The 26,196-nt window shown below is 39.1% G+C and overlaps 1 protein-coding gene across 2 annotated transcripts in view; it reads right to left on the bottom strand.

Moving 5' to 3' along the window:
- The window catches only part of LOC137430984 (rap guanine nucleotide exchange factor 4), a 265,011-nt gene that overhangs the window by 73,566 nt on the left and 165,249 nt on the right, over positions 1-26,196 (bottom strand). For both annotated transcript variants that reach the window (XM_078781282.1, XM_078781283.1), the window contains exons 5-7: positions 21,365-21,434; positions 19,938-20,002; positions 2,427-2,480 (exon numbers count right to left, since the gene is read on the bottom strand). In XM_078781282.1, the coding sequence (XP_078637408.1) occupies positions 2,427-2,480; positions 19,938-20,002; positions 21,365-21,434 (189 nt within the window). The remainder of the gene's footprint in view (positions 1-2,426; positions 2,481-19,937; positions 20,003-21,364; positions 21,435-26,196) is intronic.

Genomic DNA, 26,196 nt, shown 5'->3' with positions numbered 1-26,196 from the left:
CAGAAGGCGAAGGGTATGGGGGCAGAAAAGGCAGAGCATGAAAGTTATAAGGCAGCCAAGAAGGCTGAAAACGAAACAGGTAGCAAAGGCACAGGAGGCATGCAGGAAAATGTTCGGAGAACGCTTGGATTCGGAAGAGGGTCAGACAGCGGTATTCAGGATTGCAAAGCAGATAGCAAAAGAGAGGTGTGATGTGATGGGGGTGAGTTGCTTGAAGGATGAAGTGGGACAAATCGTTGTGGACCCAGATGCAATTAAAGGAAGATGGAAGAGATATATGGAAATGCTGTTGAATGCAGAGAATGAATGGGATGGCAACATAGAAAGTAACCCAGTTTTAGGACCGGCAGAGAAGATAACTGAGAAGGAAGTTGAGGAAGCGATAAAAGCAATGAAGAGTAGAAAAGCGGGAGGGCCGACGGGAGTTGTGGGAGATATGTTGAAGGCAGTGGGAAATTGGGGTGTGAAGAGAATGACAGAGATCTGCAATCTGGTGGTGAAAGAAGGCCGCATTCCAGTGGATTGGGAACTGAGTACCCTCGTCCCTCTATACAAGGGGAAAGGTGACCCTCTGGACTGTGGCTCGTATCGAGCGATAAAGTTATTGGAGCATGGAATGAAGGTATTGGAAAGGGTGTTGGAAAGGAGGATAAGCAAGAAAGTGAAGATTGACGAAATGAAGTTTGGATTTATGCCAGGAAGAGGAACAACAGACACGATTTTTATTGTGAGGCAGTTGCAGGAGAAGTATATGGAGAAGAGGAGGAAGTTGTTTCTTGGGTTTGTTGATCTGGAGAAAGCATTCGATAGGGTTCCACGTGAAGTAGTGACATGGGCATTGAGGAAGTTAGGAGTGGAGGAATGGTTGATCAGAGTCGTGATGGCAATGTACAAAAGAGCGCGCACAGCTGTAAGGACGAAGGACGGGAACAGTGGTGAGTTTGAGGTGAAGGTGGGAGTGCATCAGGGGTCGGTACTAAGTCCACTACTATTTATAGCTGTGATGGAGGTGCTGGCTCAGAAAGTAAAGGAGGATTTACCGTGGGAGTTGTTGTATGCAGATGATCTGGTGTTGATTGCAGAAACTATGGATGGACTGAAGGAGAAGATGAACAAGTGGAAGGAATGTATGGAGACAAAAGGTCTGAAGGTGAATATCGGAAAGATGAAGGTGATGGCAAGTGGTAAAACATGTGGTGAGGTGGAAAGAACTGGGAAGTGGCCGTGTGCTGTGTGCAGGAAGGGTGGTGGAGTGAATTCCATTCAATGTACAATGTGCGCTGAGTGGGTTCATCAAAAATGTAGTGGTTTGAGAGGGTCATTAACCAGTGTGGCAGCTACATTCAAGTGTAAGGTGTGCACAGAGGGAGCTGCAGATGGAGGAAATGTTGAGTTGGATCTTGGAGATGGCGTGAAGCTGGAAGGTGTGAAAACATTTTGTTACCTTGGAGACATGCTGAATGGAGGTGGATCAGACTCGGCAACGGTTGCTCGAGTGAGATGTGCATGTTAGAAGTTTCGGGAACTGAGTGGCGTGCTGACGAGGAGGGGAGTGTCATTGAAGCTGAAGGGAAAGGTGTATGCTGCATGTGTGAGAAGTGTTTTGATTTATGGGAGTGAGACATGGGTAATGAACGTAGAGCAGCAACGAAGGCTGGAAAGGGTGGAAATGCGAATGGTTCGGTGGATGTGTGGAGTATCGTTGAGAGAGAGGAAGACAAATGATGAATTGCGAAAGATGATGGGAATAGAGCCTGTGATGGATGCTGTGAAGAGAAACAGGTTGAGATGGTTTGGTCATGTGTTGAGGAAGGATGAAAGTGACTGGTTGAAAAGAGTGATGGAAATGAATGTAGAAGGAAGTAGAGGACGGGGAAGACCGAGAAAGACTTGGCTAAAGATGGTCGAAGAAGAAATGCGGGCAAGGGGGTTAACAAGGGGAGATGCAGAAAATAGGGCAAAATGGAGAACATTGTCATGGGGACCGCAAGGCTAACCCCCGCTCTTGCAGGGAAAATGACCTTAAAAAGCCTGTTGTTGTTTGTTGTTCCACACGCAGGGATATGGTGTACCTATTCTTAACCGGGGTACACACCGGGGTGTACATGCGGTGTGCACAAATGTTTAAAATAATAATAATAAATAACAAGCACATGGTGGTGAAATTCGCTGCACGTGATGTGCAACATGCGCAGAGTAAAACGAGTGTTCATTTACGTCTCTCGGATGTCTAATAAATAAAAAAAGATATAAGCACGCCTGACACAAGGCCCAGGCTTCACACTTTGGCACACTCACACGGCTGTCCCGTCGAATAAACTGTTCCAACCTGTCATAAACTGTTCCAACAAGCTTTTTGCTCGTTTAATAGAAATCGAATACTGTTTGTAGAGGTGTTGAGATGTGTCAAAGGTGTAAAGGTTTACCTGTCTTATGGGTTGGATTGCTTGTGGAGGCACGTAATGTTCTAAAATGGCGGTCTGCAAAACATTCAGCATTAACGAGGTGAAATGAAGTTGAATTTCGAGACCCATTGAGAACTGCCAACACGTCAGATCACATTTACAAAATAGAAGCAATTTGTAAATTAAATACAAAATCCACAAGAACAAGCGTTACGCCGAGGTCCCCCGTCGGGGAAGTGATGTGAGTTGACAAAGTGGAAGACACAGAAAACATGCTATGATATGATATTTCGCTCACAAGGTTCAGACGTACATGGAGGCGGTCATCTTGTATTTTGACGTGGCGACCCAGTTTTCAATGGCGTTCTTCCTTATGCGTAGATACACCCACACACCAGATTAGAAGTTAGTACTTCGCTTATTTTTCAAGATATTTCGCTCACAAGGTTCAGACATACATGGAGGTGGCCATCTTGGAATTTGACGTGGCGACCCAATTTTCAATAGAGTTATTCCTTATGCCTAGATACACCCACACACCAGATTAGACGTTGGTACTTCGCTTATTTTTCAAGATATTTCGCTCACAAGGTTCAGACATATATATGGTTGCGGCCATCTTGGATTTTGACGTGGCGACCCAACTTTCAATAGCTTTCTTCCTTGTGACTCGATACACCCACACACCAGATTAGAAGTTTGTACTTCGCTTATTTTTCAAGATATTCCGCTCACAAGGTTCAGACATACATGGCATCAGACATACATGGTGGCGGACATCTTGGATTTTGACGTGGGTTGCACTCACACACCAAATTTGAATGAAGTCTTTCGCTTTCGCATGCACGCACACACGCACGCACACACGCACGTACGCACGCACGCCCGCCCGCACGGACAGACACACGGACGGAGGGTAAAACCATAGTCCCCCTTTCGCTCCTCGGTGCGACGGGAGACAATAAAAGAATAATTGGGATGTATTTATCAGGCTTATTTTACACCGTGCATGCAAACAGGCCTTGTATTGATTGATTTTTGCTAGTGTCTCACAAAATATTGATTGAAGAGGCTATTTCAGCGATATAAACTTCATTACCATTTTCTGAGGGATTGAAGAGGCAAAACAAGGGATTATTTCAGCGATACCAACTTCATGAACATTCTCTGAGGGATTGAAGAGGCAAGACAAGGGGTTATTTCAGCCATAGAAACTTCATTGCCATTCTCTGAGGGATTGAAGAGGCAAAACAAGGGATTATTTCAGTCATAGAAACTTCATTGCCATTCTCTGAGGGATTGAAGAGGCAAGACAAGGGGTTATTTCTAAAAAAATTCATTCTAAAAAAACCTGGTCTAAACCCTGACACCCTAAACAACTTCAGACCCATCTCCAACCTACCCTTTCTGTCAAAAGTTTTGGAACGCGCTGTAGCCACTCAACTCAAACGTCATCTCTCTGCCAATAACCTGTATGAAACATTCCAATCCGGATTCCGGTCCAACCACAGTACTGAAACTGCTCTCCTCAAAATCACCAACGACCTTCTCCTCTCCTCTCCTCTGACGCTGGCAACCTCAACATTCTCGTCCTCCTCGACCTCAGCGCTGTCTTTGACACCATCGATCACACTATCCTCCTCACCCGACTTGAATCCACCTTTAACGTTACCGGCACTGCCCTCTCTTGGATTAAATCATACCTCTATGACAGATGCCAGTTCATCTCCATCAATAACTGCAAATCCCCCACTGCTCCCCTCCCCCAAGGTGTCCCCCAAGGTTCAGTTCTTGGCCCCCTCCTCTTCATCCTTTACCTGTCCCCGCTCGGTCACTTAATCCGCCGTCATGGTCTCCAATTCCACTGCTTCGCCGATGACATCCAGCTTTTCATCTCCACCAAGTTCGTCTCCACCGACACCCACTCTATCCTGACAAACTGCATCACTGAAATAAAATCCTGGCTTCAAATCAACTTCCTCAAGCTTAACTGTGATAAATCTGAAATAATCATCATTGGCCCAAAAACGCTCACAAAATCCACCCATAACTTTGCCCTCAACATCGACGGTATCCCAGTATCCACCTCCCCTCACACCCGGAATCTTGGCGTCATCTTTGACCAAACCCTTTCCTTCGACAAATACACTAAACAGATCACAAAGTCAGCCTTCTTTCACCTGAAAAACATTGCCCGTCTCCGCTCATCCCTCTCCTCCACGGCTGCAGAAACCCTCATCCACGCCTTCATCACCTCCCGTCTGGACTACTGCAATAGCCTCCTCTATGGTTCACCCTCAAAAATCACCAATAAACTCCAATACATTCAGAACTCCGCTGCCCGTCTACTCACCCATTCCCGGACCCGTGACCACATCACCCCCATCCTTTACAAGCTTCACTGGCTCCCCATCCCCCAGAGAATCCAGTACAAAATCCTCCTCTTGACATACAAAGCCCTCCATAACCTGGCCCCATCCTACCTGGCTGACCTCCTCTCCAGACACACTCCCACCCGCAACCTCCGCTCTGCTGGTACAAACCTCCTGACCCCCTCCATCCGGACCAAATTCAGATCCTGGGGGGACAGGGCCTTCTCCATCGCTGCGCCCACCCTCTGGAACTCACTACCTCACACCATCAGAGACTCCTCCTCACTCACCACATTCAAAACATCACTAAAGACCCACCTGTTCAACACTGCATTCAACATTCAACCCACAGCATTTAACCCCTGACTATCTCTTCTCCTTCTCCCTCCTTTTGCTTTAAATATTTCCCTATTGATTCTTGTCTTTTTTGCAATTGTTGTTTTCATGTATTGTTATGCATTATGTTTGCCACTCTGTCAAAGCGCCTTTGGGCTTCTGGAAAAGCGCTATACAAAATAAATGAATTATTATTATTATTATTATTTCAGCCATAGAAACTTCATTGCCATTCTCTGAGGGATTGAAGAGGCAAAACAAGGGATTATTTCAGCGATACTATTACGTTTTTGGGGGTAAACAAAGACATATCTTCGAAAAGTTAGAATCGTGTAGATTAGAATGCTCCGTATGCCGCGAAGAAGCCATCTCGATGTATGGAAGTTGGCCGTCTGTCCGGGTAAGAGCGTTTGCATGTCGCCATAAGGGGCGTGGCTTTGTGCTTATTAATTATAGGGCTTATGGTTAAAATTCCCCTGTACGTGCTTGCCTCCTGTGATCTTCCCACCGTCATTATTACTATTAAAAAGCTCGCCAAACAACAACTACAACAAATTGACTCATTCGCTCACAACTCCGCCAGGGCTGACAGAAACAGCATTTGCTAATCGGCAAGGAAACCCCGACATCATCCGAACATTCCCAAACAGAGATTGGACTCCGCCCGCCGACGACTTGTGACGGGGAGACCACGCCACGAGCTTCGTGACTGGTTGAGAAGCCATGGAATGATAAACAGAGCTCAGTGATTGGACAGAGGGTGACGTCAGCGGAGAACATTCGAGAGCTGAGGGAAAAAGAAGCCGTCTCGACATCTTGGTCTCTGTCCTGGCGTTCGTTGGAGGCGGTCACATTTCTCTTGTGTGCTGACTTTCAAGAGAACGGCTGTGTTTGCCTTTTTGTCCCCCGTCGCACCGCTGAGGGAATTAATCAATCTGTAATCTGAGGGAATTAATCAATATGTAATCTGAGGGAATTAATCAATCTGTAATCTGCTGAGGGAATTAATCAATCTGTAATCTGAGGGAATTAATCAATATGTAATCTGAGGGAATTAATCAATCTGCCATCTGAGGGAATTATTCAATATGTAATAATCTGAGGGAATTAATCAATCCGTAATCTGAGGGAATTAATCAATCTGCAATCTGAGGGAATTATTCAATATGTAATAATCTGAGGGAATTAATCAATCCGTAATCTGAGGGAATTAATCAATCTGTAATCTGAGGGAATTAATCAATCTGTAATCTGAGGGAATTAATCAATCCGTAATCTGAGGGAATTAATCAATCTGTAATCTGAGGGAATTAATCAATCTGTAATCTGAGGGAATTAATCAATCTGTAATCTGAGGGAATTAATCAATTTGTAATCTGAGGGAATTAATCAATCTGTAATCTGAGGGAATTAATCAATCTGTAATCTGAGGGAATTAATCAATCCGTAATCTGAGGGAATTAATCAATCTGTAATCTGAGGGAATTAATCAATCTGTAATCTGAGGGAATTAATCAATATGTAATCTGAGGGAATTAATCAATCTGTAATCTGAGGGAATTAATCAATCTGTAATCTGAGGGAATTAATCAATATGTAATCTGAGGGAATTAATCAATCTGTCATCTGAGGGAATTAATCAATCTGTAATCTGAGGGAATTAATCAATCTGTAATCTGAGGGAATTAATCAATCTGTAATCTGAGGGAATTAATCAATCTGTAATCTGAGGGAATTAATCAATATGTAATCTGAGGGAATTAATCAATCCGTAATCTGAGGGAATTAATCAAACTGTAATCTGAGGGAATTAATCAATATGTAATCTGAGGGAATTAATCAATCTGTAATCTGAGGGAATTAAACAATATGTAATCTGAGGGAATTAATCAATATGTAATCTGAGGGAATTAATCAATCCGTAATCCGAGGGAATTAATCAATCTGTAATCTGAGGGAATTAATCAATCTGTAATCTGAGGGAATTAATCAATCTGTAATCTGAGGGAATTAATCAATCTGTAATCTGAGGGAATTAATCAATCTGTAATCTGAGGGAATTAATCAATTTGTAATCTGAGGGAATTAATCAATCTGTAATCTGAGGGAATTAATCAATCTGTAATCTGAGGGAATTAATCAATCCGTAATCTGAGGGAATTAATCAATCTGTAATCTGAGGGAATTAATCAATCTGTAATCTGAGGGAATTAATCAATATGTAATCTGAGGGAATTAATCAATCTGTAATCTGAGGGAATTAATCAATCTGTAATCTGAGGGAATTAATCAATATGTAATCTGAGGGAATTAAACAATCTGTCATCTGAGGGAATTAATCAATCTGTAATCTGAGGGAATTAATCAATCTGTAATCTGAGGGAATTAATCAATATGTAATCTGAGGGAATTAATCAATCTGTCATCTGAGGGAATTAATCAATCTGTAATCTGAGGGAATTAATCAATCTGTAATCTGAGGGAATTAATCAATCTGTAATCTGAGGGAATTAATCAATCTGTAATCTGAGGGAATTAATCAATATGTAATCTGAGGGAATTAATCAATCCGTAATCTGAGGGAATTAATCAAACTGTAATCTGAGGGAATTAATCAATATGTAATCTGAGGGAATTAATCAATCTGTAATCTGAGGGAATTAAACAATATGTAATCTGAGGGAATTAATCAATATGTAATCTGAGGGAATTAATCAATCCGTAATCTGAGGGAATTAATCAATCTGTAATCTGAGGGAATTAATCAATATGTAATCTGAGGGAATTAATCAATCTGTAATCTGAGGGAATTAAACAATATGTAATCTGAGGGAATTAATCAATCTGTAATCTGAGGGAATTAAACAATATGTAATCTGAGGGAATTAATCAATCTGTAATCTGAGGGAATTAATCAATCTGTAATCTGAGGGAATTAAACAATATGTAATCTGAGGGAATTAATCAATCTGTAATCTGAGGGAATTAAACAATATGTAATCTGAGGGAATTAATCAATCTGTAATCTGAGGGAATTAATCAATATGTAATCTGAGGGAATTAATCAATACTAGGGCATGCCCGTACTATATATACTATATCTAACATTATATCCCCCCCCTCTATTTACATCAAATGGTTTGGTCCATGAAATGTTTTGGTTCATTCGCAACGCCAAAGCGAACGGCGAACGCTTTACATGAAATGGTTTGGTCGATGAAATGTTTTGGTCCATTCGCAACGCCAAAGCGAACGGCGAACGGCTTGCGAGTACAGTGACAATCCCCCCCCGCCCCCCTCTATTTACATGAAATGGTTTTAATTAGTTTTAAAACATAGTTTAACGCCAACATATGGCATGCCCGTACCCGTACTATCCGTAATGGCGCACGCTCTCACAGGAGCTCCGGAAGGTCGCATATCGCAGGAAAGCGAAAGAATCGCAAATTAGTTTTAATTAGTTTTAAAACATCGTTTAACGCCAACATAGCGCCAACATAGTTTGCCGACGGGAAATAAATGAATACGCTCTCAAATGTGCCATCCGAGGCAGAGTGTGTTCGCCACGTTCGGCACACGCGATAGCTCGCTGCTCTCTGATTGGTTGAATCGTTTTTTGGACATAGCTCGGTAAGTAATTGTCCGATTAATATGAAACCTTGAAAAGGCACATCCTCGGGTCCCCAGCAATATACCTGGCAAGTTTCAAGTATATCGGACCGGTAGTTGTCGAGAAACAGCGGTCACAGACAAACAAACAAACAAACAAACATACACACAGAGATTACTGGAATTATAGATAGATGTAATCTGAGGGAATTAATCAATCCGTAATCTGAGGGAATTAATCAATCTGTAATCTGAGGGAATTAATCAATCTGTAATCTGAGGGAATTAATCAATCTGTCATCTGAGGGAATTAATCAATCTGTAATCTGAGGGAATTAATCAATCTGTAATCTGAGGGAATTAATCAATATGTAATCTGAGGGAATTAATCAATCTGTAATCTGAGGGAATTAATCAATATGTAATCTGAGGGAATTAATCAATCCGTAATCTGAGGGAATTAATCAATCTGTAATCTGAGGGAATTAATCAATATGTAATCTGAGGGAATTAATCAATCTGTAATCTGAGGGAATTAATCAATCTGTAATCTGAGGGAATTAAACAATATGTAATCTGAGGGAATTAATCAATATGTAATCTGAGGGAATTAATCAATCTGCAATCTGAGGGAATTAATCAATCTGTAATCTGAGGGAATTAATCAATCTGTAATCTGAGGGAATTAATCAATATGTAATCTGAGGGAATTAATCAATCTGTAATCTGAGGGAATTAATCAATATGTAATCTGAGGGAATCAATCAATCTGTAATCTGAGGGAATTAATCAATATGTAATCTGAGGGAATTAATCAATATGTAATCTGAGGGAATTAATCAATCTGTAATCTGAGGGAATTAATCAATATGTAATCTGAGGGAATTAATCAATCTGTAATCTGAGGGAATTAATCAATATGTAATCTGAGGGAATCAATCAATCTGTAATCTGAGGGAATTAATCAATCTGTAATCTGAGGGAATTAATCAATATGTAATCTGAGGGAATTAATCAATCTGTAATCTGAGGGAATTAATCAATATGTAATCTGAGGGAATTAATCAATCTGTAATCTGAGGGAATTAAACAATATGTAATCTGAGGGAATTAATCAATCTGTAATCTGAGGGAATTAATCAATATGTAATCTGAGGGAATTAATCAATCTGCAATCTGAGGGAATTAAACAATCTGTAATCTGAGGGAATTAATCAATCTGTAATCTGAGGGAATTAATCAATCTGTAATCTGAGGGAATTAATCAATCTGTAATCTGAGGGAATTAATCAATCTGTAATCTGAGGGAATTAATCAATCTGTAATCTGAGGGAATTAATCAATCTGTAATCTGAGGGAATTAATCAATATGTAATCTGAGGGAATTAATCAATCTGTAATCTGAGGGAATTAATCAATCCGTAATCTGAGGGAATTAATCAATCTGTAATCTGAGGGAATTAATCAATCTGTAATCTGAGGGAATTAATCAATATGTAATCTGAGGGAATTAATCAATCTTTAATCTGAGGGAATTAATCAATCTGTAATCTGAGGGAATTAATCAATATGTAATCTGAGGGAATTAATCAATCCATAATCTGAGTGAATTAATCAATCTGTAATCTGAGGGAATTAATCAATCTGTAATCTGAGGGAATTAATCAATCTGTAATCTGAGGGAATTAATCAATCTGTAATCTGAGGGAATTAATCAATATGTAATCTGAGGGAATTAATCAATCTGTAATCTGAGGGAATTAATCAATATGTAATCTGAGGGAATTAATCAATCTGTAATCTGAGGGAATTAAACAATATGTAATCTGAGGGAATTAATCAATCTGTAATCTGAGGGAATTAATCAATATGTAATCTGAGGGAATTAATCAATCTGCAATCTGAGGGAATTAATCAATCTGTAATCTGAGGGAATTAATCAATCTGTAATCTGAGGGAATTAATCAATATGTAATCTGAGGGAATTAATCAATCTGTAATCTGAGGGAATTAATCAATATGTAATCTGAGGGAATCAATCAATCTGTAATCTGAGGGAATTAATCAATATGTAATCTGAGGGAATTAATCAATATGTAATCTGAGGGAATTAATCAATCTGTAATCTGAGGGAATTAATCAATATGTAATCTGAGGGAATTAATCAATCTGTAATCTGAGGGAATTAATCAATATGTAATCTGAGGGAATCAATCAATCTGAAATCTGAGGGAATTAATCAATCTGTAATCTGAGGGAATTAATCAAGATGTAATCTGAGGGAATTAATCAATCTGTAATCTGAGGGAATTAATCAATATGTAATCTGAGGGAATTAATCAATCTGTAATCTGAGGGAATTAAACAATATGTAATCTGAGGGAATTAATCAATCTGTAATCTGAGGGAATTAATCAATATGTAATCTGAGGGAATTAATCAATCTGCAATCTGAGGGAATTAATCAATCTGTAATCTAAGGGAATTAATCAATCTGTAATCTGAGGGAATTAATCAATCTGTAATCTGAGGGAATTAATCAATATGTAATCCGAGGGAATTAATCAATATGTAATCTGAGGGAATCAATCAATCTGCAATCTGAGGGAATTAATCAATCTGCAATCTGAGGGAATTAATCAATCTGTAATCTGAGGGAATTAATCAATCCGTAATCCGAGGGAAATAATCAATCTGTAATCTGAGGGAATTAATCAATCCGTAATCCGAGGGAAATAATCAATCTGTAATCTGAGGGAATTAATCAATCTGCAATCTGAGGGATTTTTTTGTTTTGTTTTGTATACAAGATCGAGGCTCGTGAAAGAGCTAACATTAATCACACAAAAAAGACAAACCGACACACAAAACACAAAAAACAAGGGGCGCGGCAGACAAGATGGGGAGAGAGGGGGAAGGACACAAACACAACATTTGAGAGCAGGGACATCGGGAGGACTTGGGGGGAGGTGGGAGAGGAATAAAACATATGAACACTGCAAGGACTCTGGGGTGAATTACCGGGGGTAGAAAAGATCAAGGTTTTCGATGGGGGAAGATAAGAGATGGTGGTGAACAGCTGTTTTAAAGACCTGGAGGGAGGAGTGGGATTGAAGGGAGTGGGAGAGTTTGTTCCAGAGGCGGGAGAAAAGGGGAATGAAAGAGTGAAGGTGAACAGAGAGCCTAGACTTTGGCAGTTTAACCAGAAGAGGGTTGCTGGCAGATCTTGTGCGACCTGTAGGAATATTGGGGGGACAGAGCACAGAGAGAGCTGGGGGAGCAAGGCCGGAGAGGAGTCGGTAGAAGACAGAAAGACCACCAACCTGCCTGCGGTGAGTGAGTGAAAGGCCCTCGGAGTTGACTACATCGCAGGAGATTCCAATGATTCTGAAAGCTTTGGCCTCAACAGCGTGAAGCCGAGCAAGGTGTGAGGCAGGAGCACCAGTCCAGAGGGGGGAACAGTATTCCATTGAGCTGCGGATGAAAGCCTTGTATGTGGTGAGGAGCTCAGGTGTGCCAAGGAAGGACTTCACACGACGGAGGATGACCAGTCGGCGACTGGCTTTGGAGGCCAGCTTGGAAATGTGGTTTTCCCAAGAAAGATCATGGCAGATAGTGAGACCCAAAAGCTTGAGCGACAGAACTTCTTGGAGAGGATTGTTGAGAAAGTAGATGGGAGGGTTGTCCAGTCGGTCCTTTCAGAGAGACAAAGTAAGAGTGTGAGATTTGTCAGGATTGAAAGACATGTTCCACTTGTTTGACCAGTCTGTGATTTTGTCCAGGTCTGCAGAGAGTGAGGAGGCTGCAGACTGCCGATCTGAGGGATGAGGAATGGAGCGGCAGATAGTGGAGTCATCAGCAAAGAGATAGAGAGGATTTTCCAGAGAGTCGGAGAGATCATTGATGAAGACCAGAAATAGCACAGGGCCCAGCACACTGCCTTGGGGAACTCCAGCCAGAACAGGCAGGGGGAGATGAGAGAAATCCATTCAGGGCCACACGTTGCCTACGACCAGAGAGGAAATCCGCAAGCCATGAGTGGAGATTTCCCTGAATACCATAGGAGGTGAGTTTGGTGAGCAGAGCTGGGTGCAATCTGAGGGATCAATATATTAATCAATATGTAATCTGGGGGAATTAATCAATATGTAATCTGAGGGAATTAATCAATCTGCAATCTGAGGGAATTAATCAATATGTAATCTGAGGGAATTAATCAATCTGCAATCTGAGGGAATTAATCAATATGTAATCTGAGGGAATTAATCAATATGTAATCTGAGGGAATTAATCAATCTGCAATCTGAGGGAATTAATCAATATGTAATCTGAGGGAATTAATCAATCTGCAATCTGAGGGAATTAATCAATATGTAATCTGAGGGAATTAATCAATCTGCAATCTGAGGGAATTAATCAATATGTAATCTGAGGGAATTAATCAATCTGCAATCTGAGGGAATTAATCAATATGTAATCTGAGGGAATTAATCAATCTGCAATCTGAGGGAATTAATCAATCCGTAATATGAGGGAATTAATCAATCTGTAATCTGAGGGAATTAATCAATATGTAATCTGAGGGAATTAATCAATCTGTAATCTGAGGGAATTAATCAATCTGTAATCTGAGGGAATTAATCAATCTGTAATCTGAGGGAATTAATCAATCTGTAATCTGAGGGAATTAATCAATCTGTAATCTGAGGGAATTAATCAATCTGTAATCTGAGGGAATTAATCAATCTGTAATCTGAGGTAATTAATCAATCTGTAATCTGAGGGAATTAATCAATCTGTAATCTGAGGGAATTAATCAATCTGTAATCTGAGAGAATTAATCAATCTGTAATCTGAGGGAATTAATCAATCTGTAATCTGAGGGAATTAATCAATCTGTAATCTGAGGGAATTAATCAATCTGTAATCTGAGGGAATTAATCAATCTGTAATCTGAGGGAATTAATCAATCTGTCATCTGAGGGAATTAATCAATCTGTAATCTGAGGTACTTAATCAATCTGTAATCTGAGGGAATTAATCAATCTGTAATCTGAGGTAATTAATCAATCTGTAATCTGAGGGAATTAATCAATCTGTAATCTGAGGGAATTAATCAATCTGTAATCTGAGGTAATTAATCAATCTGTAATGTGAGGGAATTAATCCATCTATAATTCTGAGGGAATTAATCCATCTATAATTCTGAGGGAATTAATCCATCTATAATTCTGAGGGATTTAATCTATCTCTAATTCTGGGGGATTTAATCCATCTATAATTCTGAGGGATTTAATCTATCTCTAATTCTGGGGGATTTAATCTATCTCTAATTCTGGGGGATTTAATCTTTCTCTAATTCTAGGGGATTGAATCTTTCTCTAATTCTGGGGGGATTGAATCTTTCTCTAATTCTGGGGGATTTAATCTTTCTCTAATTCTGGGGGATTTAATCTATGTCCAATTCTCGGGGATTTAATCTATCTCTAATTTTGGGGGAATTAATTCAGGGGGATTTATTCTGGGGGATTTAATCTATGTCTAATTCTGCGGGATTTAATCTATCTCTAATTTTGGGGGAATTAATTCTGGGGGATTTTATCTATCTCTAATTCTGGGGGATTTAATCTGGGGGATTTAATTCTGGGGGATTTAATCTATCTCTAATTCTGGGAGATTTCTTCTATCTCCAATTCTGGGGGATTTATTCTGGGGGATTTAACCTATCTCTAATTCTGGGGGATTTAATCTGGGGAATTTAATTCTGGGGGATTTAATCTATCTCTAATTCTGGGGGATTTAATCTATGTCTAATTCTGGGGGATTTAATCTATCTCTAATTTTGGGGGAATTAATTCTGGGGGATTTATTCTGGGGGATTTAATCTATCTCTAATTCTGGGGGATTTAATCTTTCTCTAATTCTGGGGGATTTAATCTTTCTCTAATTCTGGGAGGATTGAATCTTTCTCTAATTCTGGGGGATTTAATCTTTCTCTAATTCTGGGGGATTTAATCTATGTCTAATTCTGGGGGATTTAATCTATCTCTATTTCTGGCGGATTTAATCTATCTCTAATTCTGGTGGATTTAATCTATCTCTATTTCTGGGGGATTTAATCTATCTCTAATTCTGGGGGATTTAATCTGGGGGATTTAATTCTGGGGGATTTAATCTGGGGGATTTAATTCTGGGGGATTTAATCTATCTCTAATTCTGGGGGATTTAATCTATGTCTAATTCTGGGGGATTTAATCTATCTCTATTTCTGGGGGATTTAATCTATCTCAAATTTTGGGGGAATTAATTCTGGGGGATTTATTCTGGGTGATTAAATCTATCTCTAATTCTGGGGGATTTAATCTTTCTCTAATTCTGGGGGATTTAATCTTTCTCTAATTCTGGGGGATTTAATCTATCTCTAATTCTGGGGGATTTAATCTATCTCTATTTCTGGCAGATTTAATCTATCTCTATTTCTGGCAGATTTAATCTATCTCTAATTTTGGGGGAATTAATTCTGGGGGATTTATTCTGGGGGATTTAATCTATCTCTAATTCTGGGGGATTTAATCTGGGGGATTTAATTCTGGAGGATTTAATCTATCTCTAATTTGGGGGGATTTAATCTATCTCTAATTTTGGGGGATTTAATCTATCTCTAAGTTTGGGGAATTTAATCTATCTCTAATTTTGGGGGATTTAATCTATCTCTAATTGTGGGGGAATGAATCTATCTCTAATTTTGGGGAATTTAATCTATCTCTAATTTTGGGGGATTTAATCTATCTCTAATTGTGGGGGAATGAATCTATCTCTAATTCTGGGGGATTTAATCTATGTCTAATTGTGGGGGAATTAATCTTTCACTAATTCTGGGGATTTAATCTGTCTCTAATTCTGGAGGATTTAATCTATCTCTAATACTGGGGTAATCTTTCTCTAATTATGTGGAATTTAATCTTTCTCTAATTCTGGGGGATTTAATATTTCTCTAATTCTGGGTGATTTCATCTATCTCTACTTCTGGGGAATTTAATCTTTCTCTAATTCTGGGGGGATTGAATCTTTCTCTAATTCTGGGGGATTTATTCTTTCTCTAATTCTGGGGGATTTAATCTTTCTTTAATTCTGGGGGATTTAATATATCTATAATTGTGGGGGAATTAATTCTGGGGGATTTAATCTATCTCTAATTCTGGGGGATTTAATCTATCTCTAATTCTGCGGTAATTAATCTTTCTCTAATTATGTGGGATTTAATCTTTCTCTAATTCTGGGGGATTTAATCTGGGGGATTTAATTCTGGGGGATTTAATCTATCTCTCATTCTGGGGGATTTAATCTATCTCTAATTTTGGGGAATTTAATCTATCTCTAATTTTGGGGGATTTAATCTATCTCTAATTGTGGGGGAATGAATCTATCTCTAATTTTGGGGAATTTAATCTATCTCTAATTTTGGGGGATTTAATCTATCTCTAATTGTGGGGGAATGAATCTATCTCTAATTCTGGGGGATTTAATCTATGTCTAATTGTGGGGGAATTAATCTTTCACTAATTCTGGGGATTTAATCTGTCTCTAATTCTGGAGGATTTAATCTATCTCTAATACTGGGGTAATCTTTCTCTAATTATGTGGAATTTAATCTTTCTCTAATTCTGGGGGATTTAATATTTCTCTAATTCTGGGTGATTTCATCTATCTCTACTTCTGGGGAATTTAATCTTTCTCTAATTCTGGGGGGATTGAATCTTTCTCTAATTCTGGGGGATTTATTCTTTCTCTAATTCTGGGGGATTTAAACTTTCTTTAATTCTGGGGGATTTAATATATCTATAATTGTGGGGGAATTAATTCTGGGGGATTTAATCTATCTCTAATTCTGGGGGATTTAATCTATCTCTAATTCTGCGGTAATTAATCTTTCTCTAATTATGTGGGATTTAATCTTTCTCTAATTCTGGGGGATTTAATCTGGGGGATTTAATTCTGGGGGATTTAATCTATCTCTAATTCTGGGGGATTTAATCTTTCTCTAATTCTGGGTGATTTAATCTATCTCTCCTTCTGGGGAATTTAATATTTCTCTAATTCTGGGGGGATTGAATCTTTCTCTAATTCTGGGGGATTTAGTCTTTCTCTAATTCTGGGGGATTTAATCTTTCTTTAATTCTGGGGGATTTAATATATCTGTAATTGTGGGGAATTAATTCTGGGGGATTTATTCTGGGGGATTTAATCTATCTCTAATTCTGGGGGATTTAATCTGGGGGATTTAATTCTGGGGGATTTAATCTATCTCTAATTCTGGGAGATTTAATCTATCTCTAATTCTGGGGTAATTAATCTTTCTCTAATTCTGGGGTAATTCATCTTTCTCTAATTATGTGGGATTTAATCTTTCTCTAATTCTGGGGGATTTAATCTATATCTAATTCTGGGAGATTTAATCTTTCTCTAATTATGTGGGATTTAATCTATCTCTAATTCTGGGAGATTTCATCTATCTCTAATTATGTGGGATTTCATCTATCTCTAATTATGTGGGATTTCATCTATCTCTAATTATGTGGGATTTAATCTATCTCTAATTATGTGGGATTTAATCTGTCTCTAATTCTGGGAGATTTAATCTATATATTTTGTTTGTCTGGTTGATTTGTTTGTGAAGTAAATGTCAGCTCTTTCACGAGCCTCGATTCAGTATACAAATCTATCTCTAATTATGTGGGATTTAATATTTCTCTAATTATGTGGGATTTAATCTATCTCTAATTATGTGGGATTTCATCTATCTCTAATTCTGGGGGATTTAATCTATCTCTAATTCTGGGAGATTTAATCTATCGCTAATTCTGGGGTAATTAATCTATCTCTAATTCTGGGGTAATTCATCTTTCTCTAATTATGTGGGATTTAATCTTTCTCTAATTCTGGGGGATTTAATATATCTCTACTTCTGGGAGATTTAATCTTTCTCTAATTCTGTGGGATTTAATCTATCTCTAATTCTGGGAGATTTAATCTATCTCTAATTCTGGGAGATTTAATCTATCTCTAATTATGTGGGATTTAATAATTCTTTAATTATGTGGGATTTAATCTTTCTCTAATTATGTGGGATTTAATCTTTCTCTAATTATGTGGGATTTCATCTTTCTCTAATTCTGGGGGATTTAATCTATCTCTAATTCTGGGAGATTTAATCTATCTCTAATTCTGGGGTAATTAATCTTTCTCTAATTCTGGGGTAATTCATCTTTCTCTAATTATGTGGGATTTAATCTATCTCTAATTCTGGGAGATTTAATCTTTCTCTAATTATGTGGGATTTAATCTATCTCTAATTCTGGGAGATTTAATCTATCTCAAATTCTGGGGTAATTAATCTATCTCTAATTCTGGGAGATTTAATCTTTCTCTAATTCTGGGAGATTTAATCTTTCTCTAATTCTGTGGGATTTAATCTATCTCTAATTCTGGGAGATTTAATCTACCTCTAATTCTGGGGTAATTAATCTTTCTCTAATTATGTGGGATTTAATCTTTCTCTAATTCTGGGAGATTTCATCTTTCTCTAATTATGTGGGATTTAATCTTTCTCTAATTCTGGGGGATTTAATCTATCTCTAATTCTGGGAGATTTAATCTATCTCTAATTCTGGGGGATTTAATCTATCTCTAATTATGTGGGATTTAATCTTTCTCTAATTCTGGGGGATTTATCTATCTGTAATTCTGGGGGATTTAATCTGTCTCTAATTCTGGGGGATTTAATCTATCTCTAATTCTGGGGGATTTAATCTATCTCTAATTCTGGGGTAATTAATCTTTCTCTAATTATGTGGGATTTAATCTTTCTCTAATTCTGGGGGATTTAATCTATCTGTAATTCTGGGGGATTTCATCTATCTCTAATTCTGGGGGATTTAATCTATCTGTAATTCTGGGGGATTTAATCTATCTCTTGTTGCGGGGGAATGAATCTATCTCTAATTCTGGGGGATTTAATCTATCTCTAATTGTGGGGGAATTCATCTTTCACTAATTCTAGGGAATTTAATCTGTCTCTAATTCTGAGGGAATTAATCTATCTCTAATTCTGGGGGATTTCATCTGTCTCTAATTCTGAGGGAATTCATCTATCTCTAATTCTGGGGGATTTAATCTATCTCTAATTGGGGGGGGGGGGGAATGAATCTATCTCTAATTCTGGGGGATTTAATCGATCTCTAATGCTGGGGAATTTAATCTATCTCTAATTCTGTGGGAATTAATCTATCTCTAATTCTGGGGGATTTAATCTATCTCTAATTGTGGGGGAATTAATCTATCTCTAATTATGGGGGATTTAATCTATCTCTAATTGTGGGGGAATTAATCTATCTCCAATTATGGGGGATTTAATCTATCTCCAATTCTGGGGTACAGTAATTAATCTTTCTCCAATTATGTGGGATTTAATCTATCTCTAATTCTGGGGGATTTAATCTATCTCTAATTTTGGGAGATTTAATCTATCTCTAATTTTGGGAGATTTAATCTATCTCTAATTCTGGGGTAATGAATCTCTCTCTAATTCTGGGCGAATTGATCAATCTGTATTTCTGAGAAAATTAATCGATCTTTAATTCCGAAGGAATGAATCAATCCGTATTTCTGAATGAATTATCTTTTTTTTGTTGGTTTATTGAGACCCAAAATCCGGCTTATGAGATCACATAAGCCGGAGTTATGCTTCTGCGAAGATGCACGTAAGCGTCTCTGCATAGCTATGCAGAGAAGGGGTTTATGGGTAACCGTAGCCGGCATAGGCTCGCCGAGGGGTCGATGCGCACCCCTCCAAAATCTAAACAATGCGTCGCGCGTAGCTGTGGTCATGTGCGTCAAACAAACGCTGATTGGTTGAGCAGGGAAGTATATCCGGTAGCATTGAGGGTTGGGCCCAGACCCAAATCCGGAACTAAAACAAAGAACCAAAACATTCAAACAGAATGTTTACACTTTTACCGGAGGTGGAAACGGGTTTCCATTTCTGGGTGCTTCTCCATTTTCTGTACATTCTTTAGTTTTAGTAAATGTGACACTGCCCCGTACTGCACGCGTTAACGTTACATGCAAGTAAGTTGGCAAACACCCATGCGGACGTCTGCGGGCGACACCCGTGCATGTTTGCAGAAGCATAAATCAGCCTTTACACCTAACATACCTTGCCAGAGTGTGTGGGTAATGCATGTAGATCGTTGCTTTTCATTTGGTCTTTATCAACAAGTCCTACAAAGGAAATAAACATGAACGATCAATTAATATTGGAACATTCAATCAGCCTTTTTCCTTTCTTGAGCTCAAGCAAACGTTACAACGAGCTCAAAGTTTTGTTTGAAGACCAGCAGCTCCCTGAATGGTGCAACAAGACAGGTGTGTACAACAGTCACTGGCACAAAGCATGATTCTTATTGTTAGAAGGTCAAGAAAGAGGGACTCCTTAATGTAATAATAATGAATGCAAATTAAAAAGTAGCTAGCAAATTGTGAAAGAAACGGATTTAAGTTTGTTTTTACAAAGGACGTTGCCATGAGATAATCACAAACAAGGGAATTTGAATGGAGAAATCACTTGATAACATATTGTTTGTGCTATGTTGCTATGAAAAAAGGAGGTGTTAGTGCATGAGTGGTGTGTGACGACATGGTGTGTATATTACATCACCTTGCAGGAATACGAAAAAAACAAACTCAAAAAAGGATGTGTTAGTGCATGAGTGGTGTGCGACGACATGGTGTATATATTACATCACCTTGAGAGAATCCAAAAAAAACAACTCAAAAACGAAGTGTTAGTGCATGAATGGTGTGCGACAACATGGTGTATATATTACATCACCTTGCGGGTATACCAAAAAAAAAAATCTCAAAAAAGGAAGTGTTCATGCATGAGTGGTGTGGTGTGCAGTGACACTGTGTGTGCATTACATCACCTTGCAGAAATACTTTTAAAAAACAAGAGAAAAATGACCGCAGTGTGATCACCAGCTGCGACGTGTAGAATCATGAGGATATCCGTTGCAATATGCGCTACCAAATTCGACCAGTCATTAAATTATACGCATGCACGAGCATCTTTTTGTCTTTCAGTTCTGGTCTTGTCCTTTGTTTTGCGACGCATCATGCTTCATCAACTGATTACATATAATGTATGGACGTGAATGTTATTTCTGTTAATGTTAATCTTAATTCATTAATGTTATTTATTAATGTTAATTCTGGGTGGCAGAGGGATAATTTGAAACGGGCTTGGTCGGTAGGGGAAGTCCGAGTGTATGCGCATGCGCTTTTCAAAAAGGCACCCCAACAACAAGAACAACAACGCGGTCCTCTCATAGAGATGCTCGTCGCAGCTAAAAACTCAAAAAAGGAAGTGTTAGGACAGGAGTGATGTGCGACGACATGTTGTGTATATTACATCGCCTTGTGGGAATACTTGAAAAAAAAAAATTCTAGAGTGTACATAATCATTAGCTCATAGAAGAGAAGCATCACGACAAACGTCTTTTATGAGTTCCTAAATATATTACAACAAATTATCATGTAGAGCTGTAGGAATTGAACGTGAAAGATTAAAAAGGGTCTCCTTACTCCTGTTCGGTGTCATCTCCATCGCTCCATATGGAGGAGCCAGGATTCCTGCCAAGTATTGTCGATATTTCTGCAAACATGATGCAAGAACACAAATGAATGTGGTTTCTTAAGCAGACAAACTGCTATACGATTCCAATGTAATGATTTGTTTTGAAGTATTCTTTCTTCTACATTATGTAGTCCATATAAATAGGGCTACGGAGTGTGGGATCTGCCTTAAGTGGACCCATAAATGGGAAGGAGTCAGATATTGATGAGCTGGCAGGGAATGACCAAGGTGGGATCAAAGGACAGGAAGTTTGTTTTACAAGTGGAAATACCAACTGGTTTTCTACAAAGCCCTGTGAAAGTTTGGTGTCTCCATCTGCAATTATTGCCATAGACCTGTTGGGTGGCCTGCTTGCCGGTCCTGCCTTTTCCCATTGGGTAGTTTGGACCAAAAAGTGGATGCACGTCTAACCCAGGTTTCCACCAAAAGGTAGATGTACGTTTAACCCAGGATTATACCAAAAGGTGGATGCACGTTTAACCCAGGATTATACCAAAAGGTGGATGCACATTTAAACCAGGATTATACCAAAATGTGGATGCACGTTTAACCCAGGATGATACCAAAAGGTGGATGCACATTTAAACCAGGATTATACCAAAAGGTGGATGCACGTTTAACCCAGGTTTCCACCAAAAGGTGGATGCACATTTAAACCAGGATTATACCAAAAGGTGGATGCACGTCTAACCCAGGTTTCCACCAAAAGGTAGATGCACGTCTAACCCAGGTTTCCACCATAAGGTGGATGCACGTTTAAACCCAGGTTTATACCAAAAGGTAGATGCACATTTAACCCAGGTTTCCACCATAAGGTGGATGCACGTTTAAACCCAGGTTTATACCAAAAGGTGGATGCAAATTTAACCCAGGATTATACCAAAAGGTGGATGCACATTTAACCCAGGTTTATACCAAAGATGGATGCACATTTAACCCAGGTTTCCACCAAAAGGTGGATGCACATTTAACCCAGGATTATGCCAAAAGATGGATGCACATTTACCCCAGGATTATACCAAAAGGTGGATGCACGTTTAACCCAGGATTATACCAAAAGGTGGATGCACATTTAACCCAGGATTATACCAAAAGGTGATTGCACATTTAACCCAGGATTATACCAAAAGGTGAATGCACATTTAACCCAGGATTATACCAAAAGGTGGATGCACATTTAACCCAGGATTATACCAAAAGGTGGATGCACGTTTAACCCAGGTTTATACCAAAAGGTGGATGCACATTTAACCCAGGTTTCCACCATAAGGTGGATGCACGTTTAAACCCAGGTTTATACCAAAAGGTGGATGCACATTTACCCCAGGATTATACCAAAAGGTGGATGCACGTTTAACCCAGGATTATACCAAAAGGTGGATGCACATTTAACCCAGGATTATACCAAAAGATGGATGCACATTTAACCCAGGTTTCCACCATAAGGTGGATGCACGTTTAAACCCAGGTTTATACCAAAAGGTGGATGCAAATTTAACCCAGGATTATACCAAAAGGTGGATGCACATTTAACCCAGGTTTATACCAAAGATGGATGCACATTTAACCCAGGTTTCCACCAAAAGGAGGATGTGCATTTAACCCAGGATTATACCATAAGATGGATGCACATTTAACCCAGGATTATACCAAAAGGTGGATGCACATTTAACCCAGGATTATACCATAAGGTGATGCACATTTAACCCAGGTTTCCACCAAAAGGAGGATGCGCATTTAACCCAGGATTATACCAAAAGGTGGATGCACGTTTAACCCAGGATTATACCAAAAGGTGGATGCACATTTACCCCAGGATTATACCAAAAGGTGGATGCACATTTAACCCAGGATTATACCAAAATGTGGATGCACATTTAACCCAGGTTTGGACCAAAATGTGGATGCACATTTAACCCAGGATTATACCAAAAGGTGGATGCACATTTAACCCAGGATTATACCAAAAGGTGATTGCACATTTAACCCAGGATTATACCAAAAGGTGAATGCACATTTAACCCAGGATTATACCAAAAGGTGGATGCACATTTAACCCAGGATTATACCAAAAGGTGGATGCACGTTTAACCCAGGTTTATACCAAAAGGTGGATGCACATTTAACCCAGGTTTCCACCATAAGGTGGATGCACGTTTAAACCCAGGTTTATACCAAAAGGTGGATGCACATTTACCCCAGGATTATACCAAAAGGTGGATGCACGTTTAACCCAGGATTATACCAAAAGGTGGATGCACATTTAACCCAGGATTATACCAAAAGATGGATGCACATTTAACCCAGGTTTCCACCATAAGGTGGATGCACGTTTAAACCCAGGTTTATACCAAAAGGTGGATGCAAATTTAACCCAGGATTATACCAAAAGGTGGATGCACATTTAACCCAGGTTTATACCAAAGATGGATGCACATTTAACCCAGGTTTCCACCAAAAGGAGGATGTGCATTTAACCCAGGATTATACCATAAGATGGATGCACATTTAACCCAGGATTATACCAAAAGGTGGATGCACATTTAACCCAGGATTATACCATAAGGTGATGCACATTTAACCCAGGTTTCCACCAAAAGGAGGATGCGCATTTAACCCAGGATTATACCAAAAGGTGGATGCACGTTTAACCCAGGATTATACCAAAAGGTGGATGCACATTTACCCCAGGATTATACCAAAAGGTGGATGCACATTTAACCCAGGATTATACCAAAATGTGGATGCACATTTAACCCAGGTTTGGACCAAAATGTGGATGCACATTTAACCCAGGATTATACCAAAAGGTGGATGCACATTTAACCCAGGTTTCCACCAAAAGGAGGATGCGCATTTAACCCAGGATTATACCAAAAGGTGGATGCGCATTTAACCCAGGATTATACCAAAAGGTGGATGCACATTTAACCCAGGATTATACCAAAAGGTGGATGCACATTTAACCCAGGTTTCCACCAAAAGGAGGATGCGCATTTAACCCAGGATTATACCAAAAGGTGGATGCACGTTTAACCCAGGATTATACCAAAATGTGGATGCACATTTAACCCAGGATTATACCAAAAGGTGGATGCACATTTAACCCAGGATTATACCAAAATGTGGATGCACATTTAACCCAGGATTATACCAAAAGGTGGATGCACGTTTAACCCAGGATAATACCAAAATGTGGATGCACATTTAACCCAGGATTATACCAAAATGTGGATGCACATTTAACCCAGGATTATAGGAAAATGTGGATGCACATTTAACCCAGGATTATACCAAAAGGTGGATGCACGTTTAACCCAGGATTATACCAAAATGTGGATGCACATTTAACCCAGGATTATACCAAAAGATGGATGCACATTTAACCCAGGATTATACCAAAAGGTGGATGCACATTTAACCCAGGATTATACCAAAAGGTGGATGCACATTTAACCCAGGATTATACCAAAAGGTGGATGCACATTTAACCCAGGATTATACCAAAAGGTGGATGCACATTTAACCCAGGATTATACGAAAATGTGGATGCACATTTACCCCAGGATTATACCAAAAGGTGGATGCACATTTAACCCAGGATTATACCAAAAGGTGGATGCACGTTTAACCCAGGATTATAGGAAAATGTGGATGCACATTTACCCCAGGATTATACCAAAAGGTGGATGCACATTTAACCCAGGATTATACCAAAATGTGGATGCACATTTAACCCAGGATTATACCAAAAGGTGGATGCACGTTTAACCCAGGATTATACCAAAATGTGGATGCACATTTAACCCAGGATTATACCAAAATGTGGATGCACATTTACCCCAGGATTATACCAAAATGTGGATGCACATTTAACCCAGGATTATACCAAAAGATGGATGCACATTTACCCCAGGATTATACCAAAAGGTGGATGCACATTTAACCCAGGATTATACCAAAAGGTGGATGCACGTTTAACCCAGGATTATACCAAAATGTGGATTCACATTTAACCCAGGATTATACCAAAAGATGGATGCACATTTACCCCAGGATTATACCAAAAGGTGGATGCACATTTAACCCAGGATTATACCAAAATGTGGATGCACATTTAACCCAGGATTATACCAAAAGATGGATGCACATTTACCCCAGGATTATACCAAAAGGTGGATGCACATTTAACCCAGGATTATACCAAAAGATGGATGCACATTTACCCCAGGATTATACCAAAAGGTGGATGCACATTTAACCCAGGATTATACCAAAAGGTGGATGCACGTTTAACCCAGGATTATACCAAAATGTGGATGCACATTTAACCCAGGTTTATACCAAAAGATGGATGCACATTTACCCCAGGATTATACCAAAAGGTGGATGCACATTTAACCCAGGATTATACCAAAATGTGGATGCACATTTAACCCAGGATTATACCAAAATGTGGATGCACATTTAACCCAGGATTATACCAAAAGATGGATGCACATTTACCCCAGGATTATACCAAAAGGTGGATGCACATTTAACCCAGGATTATACCAAAAGGTGGATGCACATTTAACCCAGGTTTGGACCAAAATGTGGATGCACGTTTAACCCAGGTTTCCACCATAAGGTGGATGCACATTTAACCCAGGTTTGGACCAAAATGTGGATGCACGTCTAACCCAGGCATTACCTTCGTGATGTACTTGTGAGTATCCTACGAAGTATAAGCATCCCATCACAATGCTTATGCATTTGGTTAAGAAAGAGGATTTGTCAT

This window comes from Myxine glutinosa, chromosome 7 (assembly GCF_964187855.1).
Source record: "Myxine glutinosa chromosome 7, kmMyxGlut1.1, whole genome shotgun sequence".
Lineage (NCBI taxonomy): Eukaryota > Metazoa > Chordata > Myxini > Myxiniformes > Myxinidae > Myxine > Myxine glutinosa.
The sequence above is the reverse complement of the archived record's forward strand: the minus strand, read 5'-3'. Positions and strand labels throughout refer to the sequence as shown.